Source organism: Beta vulgaris, chromosome 1 (assembly GCF_026745355.1).
Source record: "Beta vulgaris subsp. vulgaris cultivar EL10 chromosome 1, EL10.2, whole genome shotgun sequence".
Lineage (NCBI taxonomy): Eukaryota > Viridiplantae > Streptophyta > Magnoliopsida > Caryophyllales > Amaranthaceae > Beta > Beta vulgaris.
In genome coordinates, this window is record NC_079202.1 from 49,810,830 (window position 1) to 49,836,307 (window position 25,478).

A 25,478-nucleotide genomic window follows, 5' to 3' on the forward strand; every position below is an offset into this window, starting at 1 on the left:
ATATTCAGGACACGAAGGTTCGCCATTTCACGCCTCTTCTTGACAAAATCTCTACAAAAATTGCTCAGTGGACTCATTTTGACATTTCCCAGTCGGCCAAGCTTATTATTATCAATTCGATCCTTGTTGGTTCCATACGACACTATCTATCTGTTTTCCGGATTCCTGCGACCATTATTAATAAAATCGACAGTATCTTAGCTACCTTTTTTTGGAAAGACAGACATGGGAAAGGTATCCATTGGAAAAGTCGTGAATTATTACAGCGTTCTCGTGCTACAGGGGGCCTCGGCATCCGTAATGTTGGTTTGTTTAATAAAAGCCTTCTCATGAAGAAAGCATGGCGCCTCAAGCACAATCCGCAACTTCTCATTTCCAAGGTTTTTCACCGGTCTCGTGGGATAGGTCACATACGCCCTCATCGGCCACGTCAAGCATCTTGGGGAAGGCAGGGCCTTCTCACCGCGGAAACTCTTCTCAATTCTCACTGTCACTGGAAGGTGGGAAATGGACGTCAACTTGGCATTACTACTCATAAATGGCTTGTTGATCATACACCCTCATTCCGGGATAGCACTCCTTTGGCCACGGTCCGTACCCTAAAAGTGGCCAACTTATTTTTAGCTGATCAACCTGGTTGGAATGTCCGCAAAATTTCTTCTCTTTTTGAACCGGCTACTGTATGTCACATTCAAAGTTTAGAATTACTGACGTCGTCCTCAGTAAACGATGTCCAATTTTGGGCTTACACCAAATCAGGAGTTTACTCAACCAAATCAGGTTACAATATGCTCCTGCAACAGCAAAATGATATCTGTAGCATGACCTCTATCATAGATGCGAAATTTTTTCGCATTCTTTGGAGATTGGACATCATGCCTAAATGGAAGCTTTTTCTCTGGAAGCATTGGCATAATGGAATTGCCACTTCAACCAATCTTTTCAATAGGGGTCTTTCTGGTTCCAGCGAGTGCCCAATACGTCTTCATGACTTTGAAGAAGTGAGCCACCTGTTTCGTTTTTGCCCTCTTGCCCTAGAGGCTTGGGAAAAAGGTCCCTTACAAGTTCACAATCACCGTTCACTTCACCTGCCTTTTAAGGATTGGTTAGGTTACTGGTTACACCACCTCTCTGCTGCAGACCCAATTAATGGCTCGGGTCTACCTTCTTATGTTGGTACCCTCTGGGCAATTTGGAAGTTGCGAAATTCGCAGGTGTTTCGCCATCAGAGGCCTACTACAAGGTTGATTGACTTTGAACTTCAGGAAAGCTTGCGTCGTCATGGAATTTTTGTTCAAAATTCCTATGATGCTACTCGTAACCCTTTGGATCCTTCTTTTTCGCCGGGATTTCAAGTTGCATTCATTGGTCAGCAAGTTTCTGGGACTCCTTTGCTTACTTTTCAAATATCTGGTATTCGAAGGAAAAATGGCTTTTTGGAAGTATTGCTTGGGTGGGCATTTTTTATAATAGCTCATCTTTCCTATCTCATGGCTCGCCTACTTATTGGACAACCACCATTCTATCAGTAGCATCAGCCTGTCTTCACGCTATGAACTGGGCAAAAGCGCATCATTATGCACAGATTCAGATCCTAACTGAGTCAGGGGCTCTAGTACAACATCTGCGTTCTCCTCGACTATCGGATGTTAGTGATAAGTCATTTTAGTTTTTAGGTGCATTTAGGTTGCATTTTAGAGCATTTAGTTTCATATTTAGTTTCATTATTGCATTATATTCTTAAGTTATGTTTTTCTATTTCTATCCGGTATGTTTTCTTGTTTTTGATGAATTTCAGGCATTGAGAACATATTTGGATTATGATTATCTAAACTTGAGGATTAGTAGAACTTGGAAAGAAGCTACAATGAATAAGGATCGTATGGATATGTCATAGTACGAGTTTGAGCAAAAATGAAGCTGAAAATCATTGGAAGAAATGTGAAAAAGAGTCACGTCTACTCTTCTGATGATAACTTTTGATATGATTCTTAGAACCGAGTAATTCCACCAGATTTGGAAACTAGACTTGAAGATCTTTCCAACGATAGGTGGCACGTCCCGAGAAGACTTCTAGTCAAGGAGTTATGCCTTTCGGAAGATTGCACTGTTTCTGCTGGAATCTGCCACGTGTACGCGCGGATCACTAATCCGCCTATTAATTTTTTTTTTTTTTTTTATTGGGAAATTAAGTCAACCCAAGGGATAACCCTACCAAGGCTACTAGCCTTGTAGGAACTACCAGCACATTGGCTGGTAAAGCATGCAAAGCATGCTAAGGAAATACCCCAACATAATGTTGGGGGTAAGGATCGAACCCCTGACCTCATAGACCAGAGGGGAGTGCTCTACCACATGAGCTAGCTCCTCATCCTTTAAATCTGCCTATTAGTGATTTCTTAAGACTTTCCTTATCTTGTAAATTACTTTCCTAGTCATATTAGGTTAGGGAATATTTATTTAGATAGGTTTTCATTCTTTTCTCCTCCTCCTCCTCCCCTCTCACGTTATTTCTCTAGGTTTAGGTTTTAGTTTTCTCTCTAGTTTTTGGTGTAAACCCTAGTTTTTATTCTTTTTCATTAATTCATGAGTTCTATTAGTTTCTTTCATTGATTTCTTTAATTATGTTTTCTTTTATAGTTTTAGATTTCATTATTTATTTCATGATAGAGTAGTTTCTTTTATCTATGGTTAAGTTGAACCCTAGTATGATTTAATTCATGATTGTTTCTTTAAATTCTCATATTAATTGTTAATTGTTCTTGCTTAATTGATTATGCATATTCCAATACTAGATTAGGGATAACTAGTATTGTTATTATTCCATTGTCTTGATCACAACGGGAGTTGGATTTTGACGGATTTGAGTATTTCAATTAAGGACATGAAGTTCTCCACGGGAGTAGGTAGAATGGATTGTTAGGAAGTTAAAGTGTCGTGTTTAATGTCTTTAATTTGCATGATTCCACGGGAGTAGGCTTGATTGCATATTAGAGAAGCCATAGATACTCGGGAGAGGTCCATGGTACTTTATAGGGTGTACTTTTCCTTGTGAACATTTAATTGATTAGTTTGGGGTAGAAATTATTTTGTATTATTTCGTGCTAGTGGGGATACTTAACTGTAGAGTCTTTTATTTATATATTGATTAGTATAGTTAATTCGACGATCATCGATATTAACCTCCTTTAGTCTTACCATTATTTAAGGACTAATCATAGAACAACTTTTTCTCTGTGGGATCGACTCTGACTTAACCTACTACATAGTTAGGAGGATTAGTTAGGTTATTTATTTTTGTTAGGTGCGCGACACCAGGGCCGGCTATGGGCCTGTGCAAGCAGACCCATAGCACAGGGCCTCGGATTTTTTGGGGCCCCGCATTCTACAGCCTATTCATTAATTTCCTTGGTTTTTCTCTCTTTCTTACTAATAGGTGTCTTGTACTTTCCTTATTTTCCATTAGATTTTCAAGACTACATAGGTAGAAACTTTTGATCTTCCCTTCCCCTGATTACTCTTTCTATCTTAGAATTCCACAAAATCAATGGAACTTCCGGATTAATTCTTGTTTTTCTTATTTATTAATTAATTTTCTCTCATAACCAAAGTTCCAGTTCACCATCTCACCTTCCTCTCTCTCTTTTTTTTTTTATCCGAATCTCACCTTCCTCTCTAAATTAACAGCCATTGTAAATACATTTTTCTCAATTGATTATTTCGTTATCGATTAAGAATCTAAGATTACACTTATCGATTATTTTGTTTTGGGAAAAGGAGTAATGAGTGTTGTTGTAAAGATTTGAAGAATTTTCTCCGCAAGCGGCTGCCAAACAACTAACAAGTGCAATCTATAAGTTCATAAGATTGTTTTCTTTTTGCTAATCTTATTTTTCAGATTACTAATGTTATTTTTTGTAGTTGTCAAACATATAGGATATGTTTAGATATACTGAATTTTTGTTAGTCGTGCTGTTTTCCATAATTTTTTTTTTTTTGTGTGTGTATTGAATCAGAATGGTAAAATTTCATTTATAAGCTAACATATCTTAACAGTTTGTTGTAGGTTAGACTTAATCACTAAGTTAATACTGTAACCAATTGTTTGTTTTATATTATCATCCCTTTTCTTCTCTTATATTTATATAACTGAGTTATCTATTAAAATAAGTGTTCAGATAGTTTCTTTCAAAAAAAAAAAAAAAAGTGTTCAGATAGTTTGATAACTGATTATAATTGCATAGTTTTCTTTTTCTTTATAATTGCATAATTTTTGTTAGTCGTGCTATTTTCCATAATTTTTTTTTTGTGTGTGTATTGAATCAGAATGGTAAAATTTCATTTATAAGCTAACATATCTTAACAGTTTGTTGTAGGTTAGACTTAATCACTAAGTTAATACTGTAACCAATTGTTTGCTTTATATTATCATCCCTTTTCTTCTCTTATATTTATATTACTGAGTTATCTATTAAAATAAGTGTTCAGATAGTTTCTTTCGAAAAAAAAAAAAAGTGTTCAGATAGTTTGATAACTGATTATAATTGCATAGTTTTCTTTTTCTTTACAAAAAAGCATGTATTAATGGCTAATCTAACTATTATGAGAATGAATTATGGTTAAGGTTAAAATTACGAAGAGAAATGTTAGCTGAAGAAAAAATGGCACCTATTGATAGTTGATACTAAGGGCCTAATTTTTCATATTAGAACAAGGCCTCTAAAGTATTTAAGACGGCCCTACGCGACACGCTTATCAGTTAGCATTCGATGGACACTAGAAGCTATTCTTCACACTGCGACCAGTTTTTGCCACTGTTCTGTGAAGCAGGTTTCTTGTTCTGAGGTTAGTGCCCGTAAGATCACTTGCTGGTGGCACAGACATCATCGTCGAGTTCATTAAGTTCCTTTTTTCTTTTGTTTTCTTTTCCTTTTGTTAAGTTTGAGTCCTTTACTTTTAGTTCTAGTGTATAATTTTCCTTTCTGATGTACGTTACTCAGATGTCATAAAAAAAAAAATTATTTGGTTAGACTGAGACGTATCTCAACCAAGTTCTTTTCAATACTGTTTCTGTCTAGAAATTAAGGTTAATGGTCTGTGCTGAACAAGTCCTTAGGTCCGAGCAGTGCTGGTTATCAGTTCACCGGAAACCTGCAAAACACAGAAAAACTACCCCGGGGGTTGTTCCGGGATCGCCCCTCCGACGCTCAAGTCAGTTGATGATTGAGGTAGAGAGAGAATCTAGAGTGAGAAACTCAAGTTAGTTAGGTGAGTATTCAATACCTTTGCATTGATGGGACAAGAGGTATTTATAGTGGTGAGAATTTCCATAAAGTGGTGTGCTGGACATGACAGCTCACTTGGGGATTAGTGATACCTTTTCAAAGGGTGATTCTGGTGGGACCCACGATCCTTAGGTGGCGGTGCCACGTGGCATGATTTCCTTGGGAGGATTTAATGGGCCCAAACATTTAGCCCCACGCCAGGAAGAGGCAGAAGAGCCATCCGACCGAGTGAAGCCTCTTGGTGGCGTAGAGTTCTCTCATCTGACCGACCTCAGTAAGGAAAAGCCAGAGGGAGACCAGGTCGGACATGCGCCGACCAGGTCTTTGACATCCGCAGGTTCAATTAGACCGACCTCCATGAAGGGAGATCAGAAGGAGACCAGGTCGGGAAGGCGCCGACCAGGTCTATGATATTCGCAGGTTCAATTAGGCCGACCTCCATGAAGGGAGATCAGAAGGAGACCAGGTCGGGAAGGCGCCGACCAGGTCTATGATATTCGCAGGTTCAATTAGGCCGACCTCCATGAAGGGAGATCAGAAGGAGACCAGGTCGGGAAGGCGCCGACCAGGTGCTCTTAGCCCCAGGCAGCTCGTATGCTGGAAAGACTTGCTTGAGATGGGGTGAGTTCCTAAATTGACCGACCAGGTCTCGGATGAGGCGACTGGCTCGGCCGTGAGGTCAATGGGCCCCTCACTTGACCGACCAGGTCCTTGGAGAGGGAACCGGCTCGGACAGGGGCCAAGGAGCCCCTTGCTAGGCCGACCGGGTCCAGATAAGCGGGCGCGACTCGGACAGGGGCTAATGAGCCCTGGAGAAGCCGACCAGATACCCTCTGGTATCTGGTTATACCGACCGAGTAAGGGGAGTTGTAGAGACCTGGTCGGACAATGGGTAAGGTTGCCCCATGTGACCGACCGGGTTCTAGATTGACGGGCTCTGCTCGGACAGGGGCTAACATGCCCTGGAGAGGCCGACCGGGTGCCCCCTAGTACTCGGTTGTATTGGCCATGTAAAGGGGGAATGTGGATACCTGGTCGGACAATGGGTAAAGTAACCCCATGTGACCGACCGGGTTCTAGATTGACGGGCTCTGCTCGGGCAGGGGCTAACATGCCCTGGAGAGGCCGACCGGGTGCTCCCTAGCACTTAGCAAATTTGGCTAAGTGAAGGGGGCGAGCAGAGGCCTGGTCGGGCAAAAGGGTGATGGAGCCCCAACTTGACCGACCGGGTTCTGGATTGACGGGTGCTGCTCGGACAGGGGCTAACTTGCCCTGGAGAGGCCGACCGGGTGCTCCCTAGCACTTAGCAAATTTGGCTAAGGGAAGGAGGAGAGCAGAGACCTGGTCGGGCAAAGGGTGATGGATCCCCAACTTGACCGACTGGGTTCTGGATTGACGGGCGCTGCTCGGACAGGGGCTAACATGCCCCGGAGAGGCCGACCGGGTGCTCCCTAGCACTTAGCAAATTTGGCTAAGTGAAGGGGGCGAGCAGAGATCTGGTCGGGCAAAAGGGTGATGGAGTTAGGGATTCTTCTTGCCCGACTGACATTCGAGGATAACGCTTGTTAGGACTGAGAGGGTAGCTTTGAGCTGAAAACCAGTGGCTTGCCACATGGCGTTTCTCAGCTGGGTAGTTGAGCTGGATGGGACTTCCTGGAAATTTTGACGTTTCATCTTCCATTGGCCATGTGGAGGCATTGATAGGTTTATGGAGGACGCGTCCCGAGGCACGCCATATATTTGTACGGAGAGGAGAGAGAAATCATTTGTGCAAAATCTTCCCAAAAATTCTTCACTTTCTCTCTCTAAAAGCTCTCGCTTCTCTCTAAGTTTCTGCAATTTCTCCGGTTTCCATCGTCCGACCAGGTACGCTCTTGCTTTTTTAGTTTTATTTCGCTTTTTCTTTTCAATAACCTCGGCCGACTCCCTTGTCAATACAATAATGGGAGAATCGTCCGAGTCGGTGACACCTCCGACCTCACCTCCCTATAATCGGTTCGAGGAGGTGAGGGGGATGGGAATAACGTTGGTGTCGACCTTAATAAGTTGTCCCGACCCCTCGGCCGTTCCCGACGCGGTTCTGCTTCCGAGCCCCTCATCGTCACTAGAGGAAGAGGCCGAGGGCGCTGTTCCCTTCCCCTGGGAAGTGTCCCTGGCCTTTTCTTCTAAAGCCAGTTACTTAGATAAATACCTTGCTGATGGTGTAGTGAGGGTGACGATGTCGGACAGCGAAGAAGTGTCAACCTCGGCCGACCGGAGTTTCCGGATCCAGATCCGAAAGGAGGACCGGGGTCTAAGTTCCCGCTCCCCGCACTGATGAAGGCCCTTCTTGATGATCCGAGGGGGCAGGCTGCCAGGTTTCACATAAGGGACCCTTATATGTTAGTCCGACCGGAAGCCTTTCATACGGTTCTTACTCCTCCCCCGGGCTGCACCGCGGTCTATTATAAGTCTATGGAGATGGGGCTCCGGTTTCCTTTGACTCCTTTGTGAAGGATCTTCTCAAGCCTACAATTTTGCATAAGTCAAATCTCTCCGAATTCCTGGGGAGGATCATCGCTGTTCAGACCTTATGCGCTATGCTGAGCGTCCGACCGACTATCAGACTGTGGCGCAACATGTTCAAGTTGGTCGAGATGTCGGCCGGAGACAACGGTCCAGGTTGGTGGTATTTTCAAGCCCGACAGGGTTACAAGGTGGTGCTCGACCTGCCTACGTTCAAAAAGGCTTTAGGAGGGAGTTCGCCTTCGTATTCTTTGGAGGGGACTGGGGAATCCCCACAGTCCGACCGGATGTCGAGCCCAACCACGAGCTTAACTTCAGGGTTCCGAGATGTCTGAGGAAGAAGCCGTTGCGGCTATATACATGCAGACTGAGGCCCAAATTGTTCAAGGGGGAGAAGTCTATGTAGCTAGCAACTGGATACCGAGCTGCCGCTTGTTCAAGAGCGAGCACTTGCTGTCGGCGGTCGGGCTTAGCCGGACATTCCCCAGGGGTAATCGGCCGAGGGGGTTACTTTGCATGTTTGTTTTTGTTTATACTTCAACTTCATAACAATATGCTTCTCTTTGCAGCTTGTTCTTTGACGCGTCTCTTGGAATCCGACGAAATGGCTGAGAAGTTGAACTATGCAGCAATGAGGGCGGCCCAGCTCAAAGCTGAGTTGAAGGCAAAGAAGATCGGAGTTCCCAACCCTCCAAAGGTATGTCTCGGGTTTTGGCCGAGTACTTTTTCTTGCTTGTTCCGAGCTGATTTGAAACTTTGCAGGATCCGTCGAAGCCAAGGCTTCAAGAAGAAAAGAGCGGGATCCTCAGAAAGTGGTCAAGACCGAGAAGGCGTTGGCCAAGTCCCAGGACGAAAAGGCTAAAAAGGCCAAATCTGTCGAAGTCAATAGTCCCCGACCGGAGGAGCGGGCAGACAGGTCCGAGGGGACTCGGATTTCCGTCCATTCTGAGGACTTCCGACCGGTTCAGAGTCCTCAATATACGCCGGCCACTCCTCGCCCTCATGACGACCCGGAAGAGCTCAACCTTGCGCTGGCCAAACCGTTCGCCGAACTGGATGCCCACGGGCTCGACACCCGTTGGATGAATGCGGTCGAGTGCCTGTACAGCCCCACCGACCGGGAATACATTGCGCAGTCCAGCGGCCCGGAGGAGACGAACGACCTCTTCCGCAGCTGGGTTGAGGTGAGCTCCTCTCGTTTTTTTAACTTTGCCGCTTATTTGCCAAGTACTGAATCTTTTTGTTATTGCAGTTCTCCGCTCGGCTGGTCAACGTGGCTCGGAACAAGGTGCACCTGACCGACAAGGTCTCTGACTTGGAGGCTCGAGGCAAGAAGCACTATGAGGAGCTCCGCGCTGCTAAGGAGGGCCAGAGGATAGCTGAGGCCGACCTCGTCAAAGCCAAACACTGCATCGACCGGGACCAAGAAGACTTTAAGGCCGAGCGGGCGCAGTGGGATTTGGCTAAGCAGAAACTCATCAAGGAGAGGGATGAGGCTGTGATTGCCAAGACCGCTGCTGAGGCCCGAGTGGTGGAGGCGGAGGGCCAAATTACCCAGCTGCGATTCCAACTTGCTGAGCTAGAGAAGGCTCCCAAGACCGAGGACCAATGGTTTGCGGGTTGGAAGGAGACTAAAGCCTGCGAATTGTTCGTCAACGAGGTCGGCTCGACCGCCCAGAAAATGGGGGTGGATGACGCCCTCAAGCGGATGAAAGCAGCTTTGGGGAGATCTCATCCGTCTCTTTCTTGGTCCGAGGTCATGGGGAGCTATGAAGCTCTTCTGAAGGAGGAGGATCAGGCCATCCTCTCTGAGCTGCATATTGCCCTCTCGGATGATGACGATGATGGTGATGATGAAGAGGATGATGCGGAAGAGGTGGTGGCTGATGAGGGACAAGACCAAGGGGTGGCTAGGTCCGAGGAGCATCATGGAAGCACCAATGATCAGACCGACGCCCCTGTAGCTTAGGCTTTGCTTTGTATTACATTTTGTTTTTCGTTTTCTTGGCCTTGGTAGCACCAGGCTTTTAGGATGTAAAGTTTTCTAACTTCAATGAAGTCTCTTTTTATTTTATCCGAGCGCCTTTTATGATTGTCAATTGCAATTTTGCTTCAAGTATAGATTCTTGAACTGGTTAAGTTTTGCCTGATAGCGCTGGTCGGATTTAGCTCGAACCACTCGCGATTGAAACTGGCTAAGTTTCGGAAGATGTAGTTGGTCGGGGTAAATTCGAATAATTAAAACTAGCTAAGTTTAATCGGAACTTGAACAAATGACTGGTTAAGTCTTTTTTATAACTTGGAAAGTTGACTGGTTAAGTCTTACAATTTCGGCCTGGACTATACATATATGCCCCTAATTGCGATTGACTATACATAGTATTTCTTAAGATTATCCAGGTTCCATGGCCGAGCAAGTGGTATGCCTTCAGGATTCTCGAGCTGGAATGTACCAGGCTTGATGACTTTGGTTACTTTGTAAGGACCGTCCCAGTTGGCCCCTAGTTTGCCTTTCAGATGTATAGCCCCGTAGCTTCGACCTTTCCTGACCACCCAATCTCCGAGCTGGATTGGCCTTGACTTGACTCGACGATTGAACTGCCGAGTTACTCTTTGCTTGTAGCGGATCGACCTTAACAATGAGTTGCCCCTTGTTTCTGGCAGCAGGTCGAGGTTGACAGGCTTTTCTTCTTCATTTTGCTCGAAGTCATAAAAGGTGATCCGAGGTGATGGGATACCGACCTCTACGGGTAGTACTGCCTCACTACCTAGATAGTCCGAAGGGGAGTGTCCCGTTGCTTCCTTTACAGTTGTCCGAGCAGACCACAAGACTCCAGGCAGGTCGTCCACCCAAGCCCCTTTTGCTGCGTCAAGGGATTTTTTGATCCCCTTGAGCACTATCTTATTGGCCGCTTCGGCTTGGCCGTTGGTTTGTGGTCGGGACACGGCAGAGAACCTGGTCTGTATTCCAAAACGAGCACAATATTCCCGAGTTGGTCCACTATTAAATTGCCGACCATTGTCCGAGACCAGGGCTCGGGGACTCCAAACCTTGTGATTATGTTCCTCCAATGAAGGCTTGGACCTGTTTGTCAGTGATGGAGGCAAGGGGTTCGGCTTCAGTCCACTTGGTGAAATAGTCTATGGCCACTATCAAGAACTTCCGCTGACCGATGCTGGTGGGAACGGGCCGAGCAGGTCCATGCCCCATTTGTCAAAGGTAGAACTGCTTGAATGGGATTGAGGGGGTAGCTGGGGATCTGGGAATATCCGAATGGATTTGGCAAGATGGGCACTCTTCACCAATTCTTGTGCATCTGCCTTGAGGGTAGGCCAGTAATACCCAGCCCTTAGAGCTTTTCCTGCTATGGTTCTCCCCCTTGATGGCTGCTACACCCCCTTGGTGTATTTCCCTTAGGATGTAATTTCCTTCTTCAGGGGTTACACACTTCAGCAATGGGTGCGTGTATGATTCTTGTAGAGCTGCTCGTCATGCCATAAGAACCAACCTGCTCGGTGCTTGATCCTTTCGGCTTCTTTGGCATCTGTTGGGAGGACTCCATCCCTTAAGTATCCGACCACCTCATCCATCCAAGTGGCGTTCGGTCTAGAATCAATGTTCCTTGGCTTTATGCTGGGCTGGCGAAGCACCTCCCACATGATAGTCCGAGGGGCTGACCCCTCTGCCGAACTAGCCATACGAGCCAGAGCGTCGGCTTGTTGATTCTCCGACCTGGGTATGTGGCTGATGCGGAAATGGGAGGTACATTCTCATATTGTCCTCCTTGGCCTCGTACTCTCCCGAGACCTGACCGACTATAAGCTGGGAGTCTGATCGGGCCTCAATGGCCGTGGCTCCTGCAAGAATGCACAGCTGAAGTCCGAGGATGAGAGCCTCATATTCCGCTTCATTGTTCGACCCCAGGAACTCGAATTTGATTGCATACTCCATTTTTTCTCCGACCGGGGGCTTAAGCACTAGCCCCGCCCCACATCCTGACTTGGTGAAGAACCATCCACGTATAGTTCCCACTCTTCATTCTGGCCGACCGGGGGCCGAGTTGTGCATTCAGTTATAAAGTCCGCCAAGGCTTGAGCTTTGATGGCCCTTCTGGGCTCATATTCCAGGCCGAAATCAGCCAACTGGTCAGCCCAATCAGTCATCCGACTGGAGTGGTTCCTGCTTTCTATGACCTTGCGGAGAGGCTGTCCGGTAAGGACCTTGATTTGATGGGCTTGGAAGTATGGTTTCAGCTTTCTACTAGCCATGACGAGGGCGAAGACCATCTTCTCCACCTCACTATATTTTGCTTCTGCCCCTCGAAGGCATGGCTTATGAAGTAGACCGGGTGCTGCGTCCCTTCCCTTTCGGCTACCAGAACAGCACTTAGGGCGTATTCGGATACGGCCAAGTATACAAACAATGTTTCCCCCGGCAAGGGGGACATGAGCTTGGGAAGAGTTGATAGATGAAGTTTGAGGGAGGCGAAGGCTTGCTCAGCTTCTTCGTCCCATGTAACTCTTTTCTCTTAAGGGCCTTGAAGAAGAATAGGCTCTTATCAGCCGACCGTGATAGGAACCGTCCAGGGCAGCTAGACATCCTGTTAGGCGCTGCACTTCCCTGACGTTCCGAGGGATTTCATTTCCAAACTGCTTGATCTTGTCGGGGTTGGCCTCAATACCCCTTTCATCACCAGAAATCCGAGGCACTTGCCCCCTTTCACTCCGAAGACGCACTTTTTAGGGTTGAGCATCATACGGTACTTCCTCAGTGTGCTCAGCGTCTCCCTCAGATCGTCTGGATGATCAGAGTGGGCCTTGCTTTTGACGATCATGTCGTCAACATACACCTCGATGTTCCGACCCAACTGATCACTGAAAATTTTATTAACTGTCCGCTGATAGTGGCTCCGGCTTTTTCAGTCCGAATGGCATCATTTTATAGCAGTAACCCCTTGCGGGTGGTGTGAAAGCGGTATGAATCCGATCATGTTCCGCCATGGGAATTTGGTGATAGCCTGCATTAGCATCCATGAAGCTTAGAAGGGCATGACCAGCTGTCGAGTCGACTAACCTGTCTATTTTGGGCAGAGGATGGTTGTCTTTCGGACAGGCCTTGTTCAGGTCTGTGAAATCCACGCACATGCGCCAAGCCCCGCTCGGCTTTTTCACCAATACTACGTTAGCCAGCCATTCCGAGTACTGGCATTCCTCAATGAATCCTGCCTCGAGCAGTTTCTTGACCTCCACTGCGGCAGCTTTGCACCTTTCCGGGCCTTGATGCCTTAGTTTTTGCTTGACTGGCTTGTACCCCCTCTTAATATTCAGCTCGTGACACATAATTTTGGGGTCAAGTCCAGGCATCTCTGAGGCCTCATAGGCGAACACGTCCTGGTATTCCCTGAGCACTTGCACTACTTGTGCTCTTGTTTCTGGGTTTAGGGCCTTGCCCACTCTTACAGTCCGACCGGGTTCTGTCCCGATCTCTACTTCTTCGTCTTCCTCAGCTGGCTGAGGTCGTTCGTACTGTTTGGGGTTTTCTGTGATGTATACCCCCAAGTTCCTTGGTGAACTTTCTTCCCGTTTTCTCTTCTTCGAGTCCTCTTGGACGTCGATCTCAGTTCTGCTCTTTAAGCTATTAACATAGCATTCTCGCCCAGCCTGCTGATCTCCCTGAATTTTTCCGACCTTCCCTCATCTGTTTCGAACTGCATGAGGAGTTGGTAGTGGAGATAGCAGCTTTTGTTTTGTTCAGAGTGGGTCGCCCATTATTATGTTGTATGGAGGGGATGTCGACCACTAGAAAGTCGATCGGTAGGCTTCTGCCTTTGCCTTTCTCACCCATCCGATGGGGAGCTTTATCGATCCACGGGTTGTACCGAGTTACCCCCGAAGCCTATGAGTGGCTGGTCGAGTGGCTTGACATCCTCTTCGCTGTACTTCAGCTTTTTCAGGCATCCAGAGTTATGATGTCAGCGGACGACCCACTGTCGACCAAGACTCGCCTCACCCGGGAGTTGGCTACCTTGAGCTCGATGACCAGGGGGTCATCGTGGGGTACACTGACTGGTCGACTGGATTCCCCGAAGGTCATCACAGGACAGTCCGACCGGCTTGGTTTGACCTCGAGTACCTGGTGCTTGAGGTTTTGGAGATGAGCTTTCCTGGCTCGGCCGGTTAGGCCCCCGAAGCGAAGCCACCCGAGATGACCCCAATGTAGCCTTCGTATCCCCACTTTGGACTGACCGACCTTCTGCTTTCCCTTTCTTCATCGTGTGCTTGAGGTAGCGGTTCAGCTTCCCCTGGTCAGCTAGATTGTCCAACCCTTTCTTCAGCTCCCTGCAATCTTTTGTGGTATGACCACATTCCCGGTGGTTCGCACCACTGGCTTTTGTCCCTCCGGTAGCTGAGGTCCGGATGGGTTGGGGTTGGGCAGCATGGACTTGTGCTTGATGTCCAGGTATATTTCTCTTCTGTTTTTATTGAAACGAGGGTCGTTTCCATGATCAGTGAACCTATCCGACCTACCGCCCGTTTTCTGCTGTTTGGGCTGATCTCTGTTTTTCCTTCTTCCTTTCTCTTCTTACTTCCCTCTTCCGAGTGGCGGCAAATATCCGCCGCTTGGATAAATCTTTGAGCCTTTGCCATGGCCTCGAGAAGGTTTTGACCTCACTTTCAGCCAATGTCCATCTTAGCCGGCCAGGTTGTAATCCGGACATGAGAGCAGCGAAAGGCCACAGCATCTTGTAGGTCGGATACTTTCAGGGACTCTTCATTGAATCTTTTTATGTAGTCGGCTAGACTTTCATTCTTCTCTTGCTTGACCCCCATGAGGTGTAAGCTAGTTTTCTTTTGCCTCTTTCCGGCCACGAACTGATGTGTAAACATATCCTCGAGTACGGCGAAGTCGGTGATGATTCCGGCCGGCAACTCTTGGAACCAATTTAGCGCGAGCCCTTTCAGTGTGGTAGGGAAGAACCGACACCATGTGGCCTCGCAGCTGGTCTGCACACTCATCTGAGCCTTATACGTGGCCATATGGATCTTCCGGGTCGGTTAGGCCCGCGAATGGTTCAATCAGGGCTGTTTTGACTTTCCCTTGGGTAGGGTTCAATAATCTCTCGGCTGAACGGGGTCATGAACTTGAGGCTCCCTTCCGAGCCTTAGGGTTTGGACTGAGCGGATCACCATGCCCTCCGCTGAGCAGCCTTGCGATCTAGGAACTGACGAGCATCATACCCTGACTACGGCGTTTCTCATTAAGGATATTTCGAGCATCTTCCGGTTTGCGGCCAGGATTCCCCTTGGCGATCTGGAACATGTGTCTCCTCCCTTCGGAGAGCGCTTCCCGAGGGCCGACCTCTCGCCCAGAGGAGGGCGTTCATCTTCGGGAGGGGGGCCTTTGAGACCGAGTAAGCTCCCGAGCAGCTGACCTTTGCCGGTTAGGCTGGTCATGAAGGGAGCGAGGGTTTCGCTCTTCCCTATGAGAGGGCCTCTGGACGTTGTCATCACGTTGCTGGAGGTTGAGCTGGTTATGCCCTTGCCCTTGCTGGAGAGTGGTCAGCATTTGCATGATGCTTTGTTGCAAGGTTTGTTGCAGCTGAGCTGCTATGAGTGCAATGTCAGCTGTGAGTAGAGGTTGGGGGTCAGCGCGCTGTATTTCCCGAGAGGGAGAAGGCTGAAGTTCCTGAGAGAGCTCCAGGTTAGGGTCCAGTGTATGAACGCTGGGGATCTAGTCGTGCTGACCTCCTTGGTTGGGGTGAGGGTTCCCTCTCGTTTGCTGAGGTTGGGTAGATCTGTTACGGGCGTTCTTGGAAGGTGCCATAGCTGATTAGCACTGTGATTAAGTCCTGCTGAGCAGCAAGTGAGTCTTTCGAAGTGGTGGCGAAGTAACTGTTTCTGTCTAGAAATTAAGGTTAATGGTCTGTGCTGAACAAGTCCTTAGGTCCGAGCAGTGCTGGTTATCAGTTCACCGGAAACCTGCAAAACACAGAAAAACTACCCGGGGGTTGTTCCGGGATCGCCCCTCCGACGCTCAAGTCAGTTGATGATTGAGGTAGAGAGAGATCTAGAGTGAGAAACTCAAGTTAGTTAGGTGAGTATTCAATACCTTTGCATTGATGGGACAAGAGGTATTTATAGTGTGAGAATTTCCATAAAGTGGTGTGCTGGACATGACAGCTCACCTGGGGATTAATGATACCTTTTCAAAGGGTGATTCTGGTGGGACCCACGATCCTTAGGTGGCGGTGCCACGTGGCATGATTTCTTTGGGAGGATTTAATGGGCCCAAACAAATACTTCCTCCGTTTCTAAATAAGTGCAACATTTACATAGTGTTTACTATTCACAGTTTAAACTTTAATTAGCTTTGGTGATTTACATTTTAGGAAAAAATAGTCATGTGAGATCTTGTTAGATTCGTCTGAATGTGAATTTTTTTAATATCAACTTTTTATAATTTTTACTTATTGATAATTGAAGATATTAATGGTCAAAATAATGCATTGGCAAACGTGCAAACAAGAAATGTTGCACTTATTTAGAAACGGAGGAAGTACTAATTATGCTTAGGTGAAGCTCAACTTCTGTATTATGCTAATACATCTCAGGGTAAAAATGAGTGAATTATGCTAATACATCTCAAGTATAGTTGTCTGAAGCTGTTTTCAAGTGCCATGTTTATATCAATGATCGTACTTAAAAGTTTATGTCATTTGTGTAAGATGAGATCAGTAGAGCAACTGAAATACCATTAAATTAAGAGACAACATATCTACAATGAGTCAATGACCAAAAACACCAGATCCACAAGCAAAACTAAAACAAGAGGTTGCTGTTCGCTAGCTATAAGTAGCTCTACATCAATGCTCTCAAAAATAAGCTTTGTTTGTATCTTGAACTCCAGATTTAACTCGAGGGAAAACGATCGACACACCATAGGTTTTCGACTGATCATATCTGCATTTGAGCAGCAGAATTATTCTCAAGCTGCACCATCCTTCATAGTCCATAATTATCTGTTCTGATTACTTCAAAACATCAACTACTAAGTACTAATTGTTAATCAGATTTAAGAACTGCACATAAACAAAACAAGAAGAAATTAAAGGTCTATAAATGAAAACAGACTAAAACAGAATTTGATTCATATAGAACTAAAGAAATCAGAACATTCAGAAATTCAATCACTCACAATCAATTGAAGACGCTACAACAGTCCGACAACTCAGCATCCGCATCAGTATATTTGACAACAATAACTCTATCTTCATTCACCTCTTTACAACCAGATAACCCATTTCGAGAAGTAACCAAAGCTTCAACATTTTTTTTAATAGTGCTGCTAGAAAGGGTGTTAATCTTCGGATTCAAATACGCAAGCAACTTCCTGAACTCCTCATTTTCGACAATACTCAAAGGGTAATCATGCGACACTATTGCTTCCGCAAACAATTTACAGTAAACTTGCTCATCAAATTCACTAACACGATCAGTATTCTTAGCTAACAACTTCTTGTTTAGCACATTTTTATATGCTTTGCAAGTTTTAAGATGCTTTCTACAATTTGATGTACCATAATGGCCTTCAGCCCTGTAATTGGTACTTTCACAATACTTGCATTGTGCGTGCAATCTCCCTTTATCAGTCATTATATCAAAGTGTTCCCACACTAACGAACGACGATTCCCTGCCACAAAATCAAGTTTCCTTCGCTTGTTCGGTTGATCTACAACACCTTCCTCGCCGACAACTTTAGCCATAAAAGAAAACAGAATTAGCATACAGATACAGATAGAATTCATGCTTCTTTTGAACAAAGAACAATAAAACACTAGAGAAAGTGATAGAATTATACCTCTTACACATGCGTTATGAAACTTTAAATTACCAGACACTTGATCATCCATGGTAGTTTGATTTCTATATTAAACAAAATGAAAATCAGAACATTATGAATGAAAACAAAAAGATTATAAACAATGTAAACAAAAGAGCAAACATTTTACTCTTCATCTGTACTTTTATTTGACAGAATTTTTCATATGGGAAAACATCTAAAAAAGATAACACCGAGCAGCAGAAAAAACATCATGATCTTTTATGAAAATAAACTAAGAATATCATATATGGAGTATCAAAAACATAAAATTCTGGAGAATAAACGGTAAAAAAGAAAAACATGAGATAGCAATTGACTATTATCAAACCCTAAACAAATTATACATAAGAAGAGAACATTAAACTAGACATACCAATTTCAATTTGGTTGAAACTATAATGATGTTGCTGTGAAAATTGGAAGAGTGGTAAAAAGTTTTCTCTGCTATCATATTTATACCAAATTATTTGTTAGGAGAAGTAGGTAATTTAGTGGTAAGCGGGATATTTGAGTTTTCTTGATTTTTGGAGGGATATTCCATAGTAGGCGCCAAATGCAAATATTTTATTACTTTTACCGGGTTTTGAAATATTTTACTTTTACCGGCTTTTGAAATTTTTTACTTTGGTCATTTTTTTGTTGAGTTAGTAAGGTTCCCGAGGTATGTGAGTATGTCCGTAAATATTTGGGGTGTTATTTAGTTGTTGGTCAACTGTTTGAACTCGGCTCATTCGAAATTCGGCTTGGTGTGGTATGGATTCTACTCGTCGTATCTTGATGAGTTGACTTGAGATAAACTAAGCTCAACCAAAAAGTTCATGATTAGACTCAATTATCTTTTACTTAATATAAGTATATAGTAGGAACATATTCTAAAATAAATAATTTTACACAATAAAAAGTTAATAACTTCATTTTCATAAAAACTAAATAATACTAGTAATCCACAGTTTAAAACACATGAAATAGCAAATGGAGACGTAGATACTAGATAATTGGTCAAGCTTGTTTGTGTATAGTTCGAGCTCGACTTGGTCAAAATTTGGCTTGTCAAGTTTTGGGCTCGAAACTTGAATGAACTAGAGTCGAGCTCATGTTAGTTTTGGCTCGGCTTGACCAATAAGCAGCGCTTTTTCTATGTAAGTTCTCATGCTAATTCTAGAGGTTGGGATTGAGTCATCAACATTATTTTTGGATTTGGCCTGCTTTCTCGAAAAGAAAAAAAAACATGAGTCGGGGCAATGCGTCGTTATTACGTGCTAATTGGGTACACGCGAATTTGGGACTTTATAGTATTTGAGTACAAATTCTTATATGTAGCTAGCCATACGTTATAGCCGTGAGTGCTTGTCAGCTACGTCAACTTATTTTCTAAAGGTCATATCTTATTTGTTTTTTAATCGAAAATGAGCTCTTGCCCAAGCGTTAGAAAGTTATCGAGCCAAATTTTTATCTCTAACTTTAAACTTCTCAGATTGTTGAGTTTTGTTTCATTTTCTTATAAAAGTAACCCTATATGTTTATAAGATTATCCCCTTTTATAGTAAAGAGTATCCTTATCTGCCAAAGGTAATTACATTTAGTCATACAAGTAACTCCATTTGTTTGTAAGATAAGCTCATTAGAATCCCCCATTGTTTATAAAAGTAACCCCCTTCTATTGTTACACATAATCTAAAAACTATTACTCCCCCCGTCTCATAATATAGTGCTTACATTCCTCTTTGGGTGTCCCAAAATGTTATGCCTATTTCTTTCTTTATCAATTTGTTTGGACTAAATTATCCTTCATTTCTACATAAAACTTTCCAAAATACCCCTACTTTCTTTTAAAATATGTGCCCCTATTTATTGTTTTACACCATTCCAAGGAATATTTATTGCTCTTTCATTTTATTTTAAAGGAAAAAGAAGAAAAAAAACTAGTTTCAAGACAAAAATACCCAATAAACATCTACTTAAATATATATTTTAATTTCGTGAAATCTTAAACTCCTTCCCTTTTCCTTAATTCTTGTGAAAAATGAGAAGTGAGCACTATATTATGATACGGAGGGAGTATAACAGTAACCTCAGTTTCTTTGGAGTAACCTCGTTTTACCCTACGAATAATAATTTCGTTTAATCATATAAGTAACTTCATTTAATATTATGAGTAACCCCAATTTAATATAAAAAAAAAAGAAACGTCTTTTAGTCATAACAGTGCCTAAATTAAATATACAACTAACCATAAATGTTCATAAAAGTTGGCATTTATTCATACTAGTAACCCTATATGATTAAATTTATTAACATTTATGTTGTTGTAAAAGTAATCCCATCTATAAGAGTAACCCTCTTTATTGACAAGAGCAACCTCATCCATTAGGGGTGATGGTAACCACATTAATCATATAAATAACTATATAATTATACGAGTGACAACCCCAATAGTTCACAAAAGTAGTCTCAATTATTCCTATGAGTAACCTCGATAATTTATTCATAAGAGTAATAAATTGATTAATATCCCCTTTTTGTTATACAAGTAAGATAATTTGTTTATAAGATTAACGCTTTTTAATTGTTAAGAGTAACCACATTTATTCATACGAGTAATTCCATTCATTAGTATTTTAGCTACTTTTTTAGAACTTAGTAATGCATCCTTACTGTTTTTTTTGTTTTAGGTGTTGTCTCTAACCCTAGGTCATCATTCCACACATCGACCATGGAAAGGCTTATTAGGGGTAAAACAATAATGTTTTGGAAGGCTTTATGCATATATGGGTCAAATTCTAATTGACATTTCTCACAGCACACTTAGAATCTTGGGAAGATTCAAGTCAAAGATGAAAATTTGGCGCGACAATTACTGGTCAAAAGCTCATTTCGACGAAAAACGAGTGAGATATGACCTCTTGAGAAGTGAGAACGAGTGAGGCTCTGTAATACTCCGTAATTTTGGGAGTTAGTTTTATAAATAAGAAAATATAAAGAATAAAATTAAAAGCATTTTAATATTATTTAGGAAAAATATATATAATTTGGGTAAGCTTACAATTATAATTTAACTATACAACCTACTTTTTGTACCTAATCATATTTTAATTCGGTTTTGTTTTATTTTCAAAATAAATAAAATAAAGAATTGGTTTTTGAGCTAGAAACAAATCTTATTAAACCTAAGTTACTCATGCTATAAATATGAGAGAAGAGAGAAAAAATACCCCTAAGTTCTAACCGGTTGTTTCCTTCTTATCCTTCCCCAAAGTTTTCTCTCTCCTCTCTTCTTCTCCCTCGTCACTCTTCTCTTCCCCTCCCCTGAATCTTGTCGGCCTTCGAGGAGGTCGTATCGTGTGTATGTGGTGTGCAGCATGAAGTGTGCTATCGGGTCTAGCGAGGGTGTCGAGTGTTGTGCGACTAGCATCGAGCGAGCTTGGGCAAGGTTGCGTGTGTGTGTGTGTGCGATTGTTGTGGTCGAGGCAAGTCAAGCGACTGTGTGTGCGAGCATCCGAGCGAGTCGAGCGATTCTCGTGCAAGATTTGAGGGTTTTGCGGTGTGTGTGTGGTGAGCGAGTGCAAGACTCGAGGGAAGTTTTTGTGCGAGTCGAGCAAAGGTGTCGACGGGGTGTGCGAGCGAGCGTTGTGCGTGGTTCGAGGGACTGTGCGAGGCTCGAGTGTTGTGCAAGCGAAGCGTCGAGGCTACGAGCGACGTGGTGTTGCTGTCGGAATTCTGTAGCCGGCAAGTCACTTCGGTATAAAGAAAATAAAATTCTTCTTTTCTACTGTAGTTAAATTGTAAAATATTATATATGTAATTCGTATATGTATATCTTGGATTAAGTTCTCTAATTATAAATAAAATAGAGAACAAGTCAAATAAATCAGAATTTATAATTATGTTTTAGTTCTTATGATAATTTTATTTTTCAAATCTAATTTTTATAATACTGGTATATATTATGATTTAAGTTTTGTTGTTGTAACAAAGCACTCTATAAGTTAAAAGAAATCATATTTGCAAATATATTATTACGTCCTAAATATGTTAATTTCAAGAACGTTTATGAAAAGAAAGTTTAAACAACAAGAATGTTTATTTTATTATTCGAAACACTAAGTTTAATTTACATAGTTAGTTACGCTGATTTTTATTTTAATAATATCAAGGACTTAACACTAATATACTTTTATTATTTCGATTAGGTCCCAATTTCATAAGCAGAGCGTTTAAGTAGTTAGCAAAGATTCTTCGGTACAAGGTACATACGCGTACTAGTTCAATTGGATATGTTAGTATCATGTTTAGGTTAGATATTCTTTCATGGTAACTTAGAAACATGATGAGGATCAATTGTATTATTATGACTGATGAGATTGTTTTGTAACATGAAATCGATTGGAAATCAATATGTATTTCGTGGTTGTATGTCTTGTGAATTGGATTGCATTATTATTGGAATGCGTAATTCTATCATATCATAAGCATGAAATGAATTGGATTGGAATCCTATGATTTATTGTTGTAGCAAGGATGTTACAAGAGGTTGCCTAAATTAAAGAAATAAGCAATATATCTAAGAAAGAACATTAAATGATTATATGTTTAATGTTATGTGAATGAATATCACTAAGAATGATGTTCGACGATAAACTTGTAGTTAGAATTTCTACAAATAGTGAACAATGGGGGGAGTGTGAGACACGTTTTACACTCCTACACAGGCCTAATGTGACGACAGTAGTGTCCTTATAAATTTTGATAACTCAAGTAGGCGGAAGGTTCCGTACGATCTTGGGGATATGCATACTAAGGTAATGGGTGTGAAGCGGATCGAAACCACATTTGTATCCCATCTAATAGACCAAGTTGTCTATCAAGGATTAAGTAGCTCATATGATTTTAGAAAGATGGCGATCCCCGTTCGTTGCCAATTAAATTATAAAAGTAATAAAATAATCTCGTAGTATCGTGTCTAGGAATGATTCGTATTATACTGATTGTGCTTGGTATATTATTTCACTATTTAAGTACGTACTCAGCATAGCTGATTGTTTGTTAATTGTGTTTGTTTGTGGACCTGTGATGAACCATTGATATTCAATGGGGAGCAGATTAGGTATGTTGTTGATGCTGCATGAGTTTGGACATACAAGGGATACTCTTTGTTTCCTAAACTTTTAAAGTATTTTTATGGAACCTTATAGAGTTTGTTTATGAATTATTTAGTTAATGGTTTAAATAACAATAGGTCCATAGTGATTCCCGAGTTGTAGTTAACATTTTATTTCCGTTGCGGTTTAGTTTTTATAATAAAGAATAAGTTAATGTTTAAAGTGAATGTTCTCATTTCAATAAGCCATGCGTTTCACCGCGGCGATAACACTCCAAAAGTTCATACGATGTAATTTAAACATACTTCTATATGGGTTTTGGGGTATTACAGGCTCAAATCTCAATGGCGAACAGTTCACCAACGAACCAACCATTGACACTCACTAAAAGAGACAAGAAAAAAGCTCAACTATAATTCAGCTTTGGGTCTCATTTTTTTTACTTTGTTACCCTCGTCCATACTATAAGCTGACATGCGCTGCCACACGGTGTGGCTGGCCACACAGAATACGCTCTGATTTTTGGGGTTTGTAGCTTGGTCAAAATGTCTACTTGCCTCACTCACTGACTTGTTGATTTTCAAAAATAGAGGTTTTTTCTCACTATTCTAAAGAACCACAATCTCCCTGAAGGAGTGTTTCGGCATATTGTTGCAAGTTGGCATTGTAATTTGTAAGACATGGGCTTTCTTTATAGTTCAATCCGGGTACCACCGATTTCGCAATCAACCAGATAGATAAATAGATAGATAGATCATAAATAGACAGATAGAGATATTAATAGGTTACGATTTAATTTTTCCATAAGCATGAGGAAGCCACTGGGACAAAACCTGTTCAATATCAACATTTTCCGTCTTTCATGCGTAGGCAAAGCGTCTACTTTTCATACTCAATCCCAGAAACTCATCCAACAATTGCACGACACTAAAATTTTAAGTTTTGTGCTATCATCCCATTGCAGTCTTCTGAAATATGGGTTTTTGAATGGAACTATTCCCACCAATCATCTCATCAATGCCTACATCAAATGTAAGTATGTTGAAAATGCACACCAACTGTTTGGTGAAATGCCTGAACCAAACGTCATCTCTTGGACGTCGATCATGGGGGGTTACATTGCAGCTCGACAACCGAAAATGACGCTTTGGCTGTTTGCAGAAATGCTCAAAAGTATGGTGTTTCCTAATGCCTTTACTCTTTCTACAGCCATAAATGCTTGTTCTGCACTTGCTGATATAAAAACAGGGGAAATGGTGCATACCTATGTTGAAATGTATGGTTATCACAAGAACCTCATAGTTTGTACTTCATTGGTTGACATGTATGGAAAATCGAATGATTTGGTTTCTGCACGACGTGTTTTCGATTCGATGGTGGAGAGGAATGTTGTCTCTTGGACTTCGATGATGGCAGGTTATGCACAAAGTGGTCAAGGATATGAAGCACTCGAACTTTTCAAGGAATTTAGCCAACTTGAAGATAATCCTCCAAATCAGTATATGCTATCTAGTGTTGTTAATGCTTGTGCGAGCTTGGGAAGGTTGGTTTATGGGAAAGCCATACATGCAGGTATAGTTAAAAGAGGGCATGAGTTTAATGAGATTGTTGCTTGTGCACTTGCTGATATGTATGCTAAATGTGGATGCATCGAAGTCTCTCTTAAGTTGTTCCGGAACATGGTTCAACCTTCTCTCGTATCCTATACTTCTATGATCATCTCTGCTGCAAAACACGGGCTTGGAGCAGTGTCGCTTGAGCTTTTCGAAGAAATGATTAGTAATGAAATAAGGCCAACCGATGTCACATTTCTTGGGGTCCTGTATGCTTGTAGCCATTCGGGACTTGTAGACAAAGGCCTTGATCTCTTAAACTCAATGCAAACAAATTTTGGTGTTGTGCCCGATGTGAAGCACTATACTTGTGTTGTTGACATGCTTGGAAGAAGAGGCCGTTTGGATGAAGCATACCAGTTAGCAAAAACTATAGAGTTACGAGAGATCAACGATGGAGCTCTTTTATGGGGCGCTATTCTGTCATCTAGTAGGCTTCATGGAAGAATAGATATAGCAGCTAAAGCCAGTAAGTGGCTGGTTGAAGCCAAGCAACAAGTGGACAGTGCTTATGTTTCAATGTCAAACATTCATGTTTTGGCTGGGAACTGGGACGACGCACAGAGTATACGTTCAGAAATGAAGCGCATAGGAGTAAGGAAGGAGCCCGGTTGCAGCTGGGTCGAGATTCAAGATTTGGTTTATGTATTCTATGCTCAAGACGTGTCATCATGTCCAAGAGGCACCGAGGTGATGGAAGTGCTGGAGGACTTGGAGAACAGGATGAAGGAACGAGGCTATGTTGGGGGGAGTAAAGGGTTGGTGTTAGTTGATGTAGAAGAGGAATCCAAAGAGGAGATGGTGAGTTTACACAGTGAAAGGCTTGCCTTAGGTTTTAGTTTAATAAGCATACCTAAAGGCGAAACTATTAGAATCATGAAAAATTTAAGAATGTGTGGAGATTGCCATGAAGCTTTTAAGCTCATCAGTGGCATAGTTGATAGGGAATTTGTTGTGAGAGATGTAAATAGATTTCACCATTTCAAACATGGGTCTTGTAGTTGCAGAGATTATTGGTAACAATGAGAGATCAATTGTTTTCAATGGGAGAAAAGGAAATCTATAACCAGCCCTCCCCAGCCCCCAACTCCG

At 42.7% G+C, this 25,478-nt stretch overlaps 3 protein-coding genes across 3 annotated transcripts; 2 read left to right on the top strand and 1 right to left on the bottom strand.

Moving 5' to 3' along the window:
* The first annotated feature begins 8,117 nt into the window (after positions 1 to 8,117).
* Positions 8,118 to 9,864, top strand: LOC104891287 (uncharacterized). Its single transcript, XM_057392348.1, has 4 exons — positions 8,118 to 8,280; positions 8,360 to 8,509; positions 8,553 to 8,974; positions 9,043 to 9,864. The coding sequence occupies exons 1-4, from the start codon at positions 8,118 to 8,120 to the stop codon at positions 9,757 to 9,759; spliced, it is 1,452 nt and encodes a 483-aa protein (XP_057248331.1). The 3' UTR covers positions 9,760 to 9,864.
* Positions 9,865 to 16,526: 6,662 nt separating this feature from the next.
* On the bottom strand, positions 16,527 to 18,138 carry LOC104891277 (zinc finger BED domain-containing protein RICESLEEPER 1). The gene is made up of 4 exons (XM_010676949.3): positions 18,048 to 18,138; positions 17,651 to 17,715; positions 16,987 to 17,545; positions 16,527 to 16,870 (listed from the first exon to the last, which is right to left on the bottom strand). Exons 2-3 carry the CDS (start codon positions 17,700 to 17,702, stop codon positions 16,989 to 16,991), a joined length of 609 nt encoding a protein of 202 aa, XP_010675251.1. The 5' UTR covers positions 17,703 to 17,715; positions 18,048 to 18,138; the 3' UTR covers positions 16,527 to 16,870; positions 16,987 to 16,988.
* A 4,916-nt stretch (positions 18,139 to 23,054) lies between these two features.
* Positions 23,055 to 25,430, top strand: LOC104891261 (pentatricopeptide repeat-containing protein At4g15720). The gene has a single exon (XM_010676931.4). The coding sequence runs from the start codon at positions 23,583 to 23,585 to the stop codon at positions 25,404 to 25,406; it is 1,824 nt and encodes a 607-aa protein (XP_010675233.1). The 5' UTR covers positions 23,055 to 23,582; the 3' UTR covers positions 25,407 to 25,430.
* The last annotated feature ends 48 nt before the right edge of the window (positions 25,431 to 25,478 follow it).

Coding starts and splice junctions, on each gene's coding strand:
- LOC104891287 (XM_057392348.1), top strand. CDS start 8,118: ATGTCTGAGGAAGAAGCCGTTGCGGCTATATACATGCAGACTGAGGCC. Junction 8,281..8,359: donor TAGCCGGACATTCCCCAGGG/GTAATCGGCCGA, acceptor TTCTCTTTGCAG/CTTGTTCTTTGACGCGTCTC. Junction 8,510..8,552: donor ATGTCTCGGGTTTTGGCCGA/GTACTTTTTCTT, acceptor GAAACTTTGCAG/GATCCGTCGAAGCCAAGGCT.
- LOC104891277 (XM_010676949.3), bottom strand. CDS start 17,702: ATGGATGATCAAGTGTCTGGTAATTTAAAGTTTCATAACGCATGTGTA. Junction 17,546..17,650: donor TCATAACGCATGTGTAAGAG/GTATAATTCTAT, acceptor TTATGGCTAAAG/TTGTCGGCGAGGAAGGTGTT.
- LOC104891261 (XM_010676931.4), top strand. CDS start 23,583: ATGAGGAAGCCACTGGGACAAAACCTGTTCAATATCAACATTTTCCGT.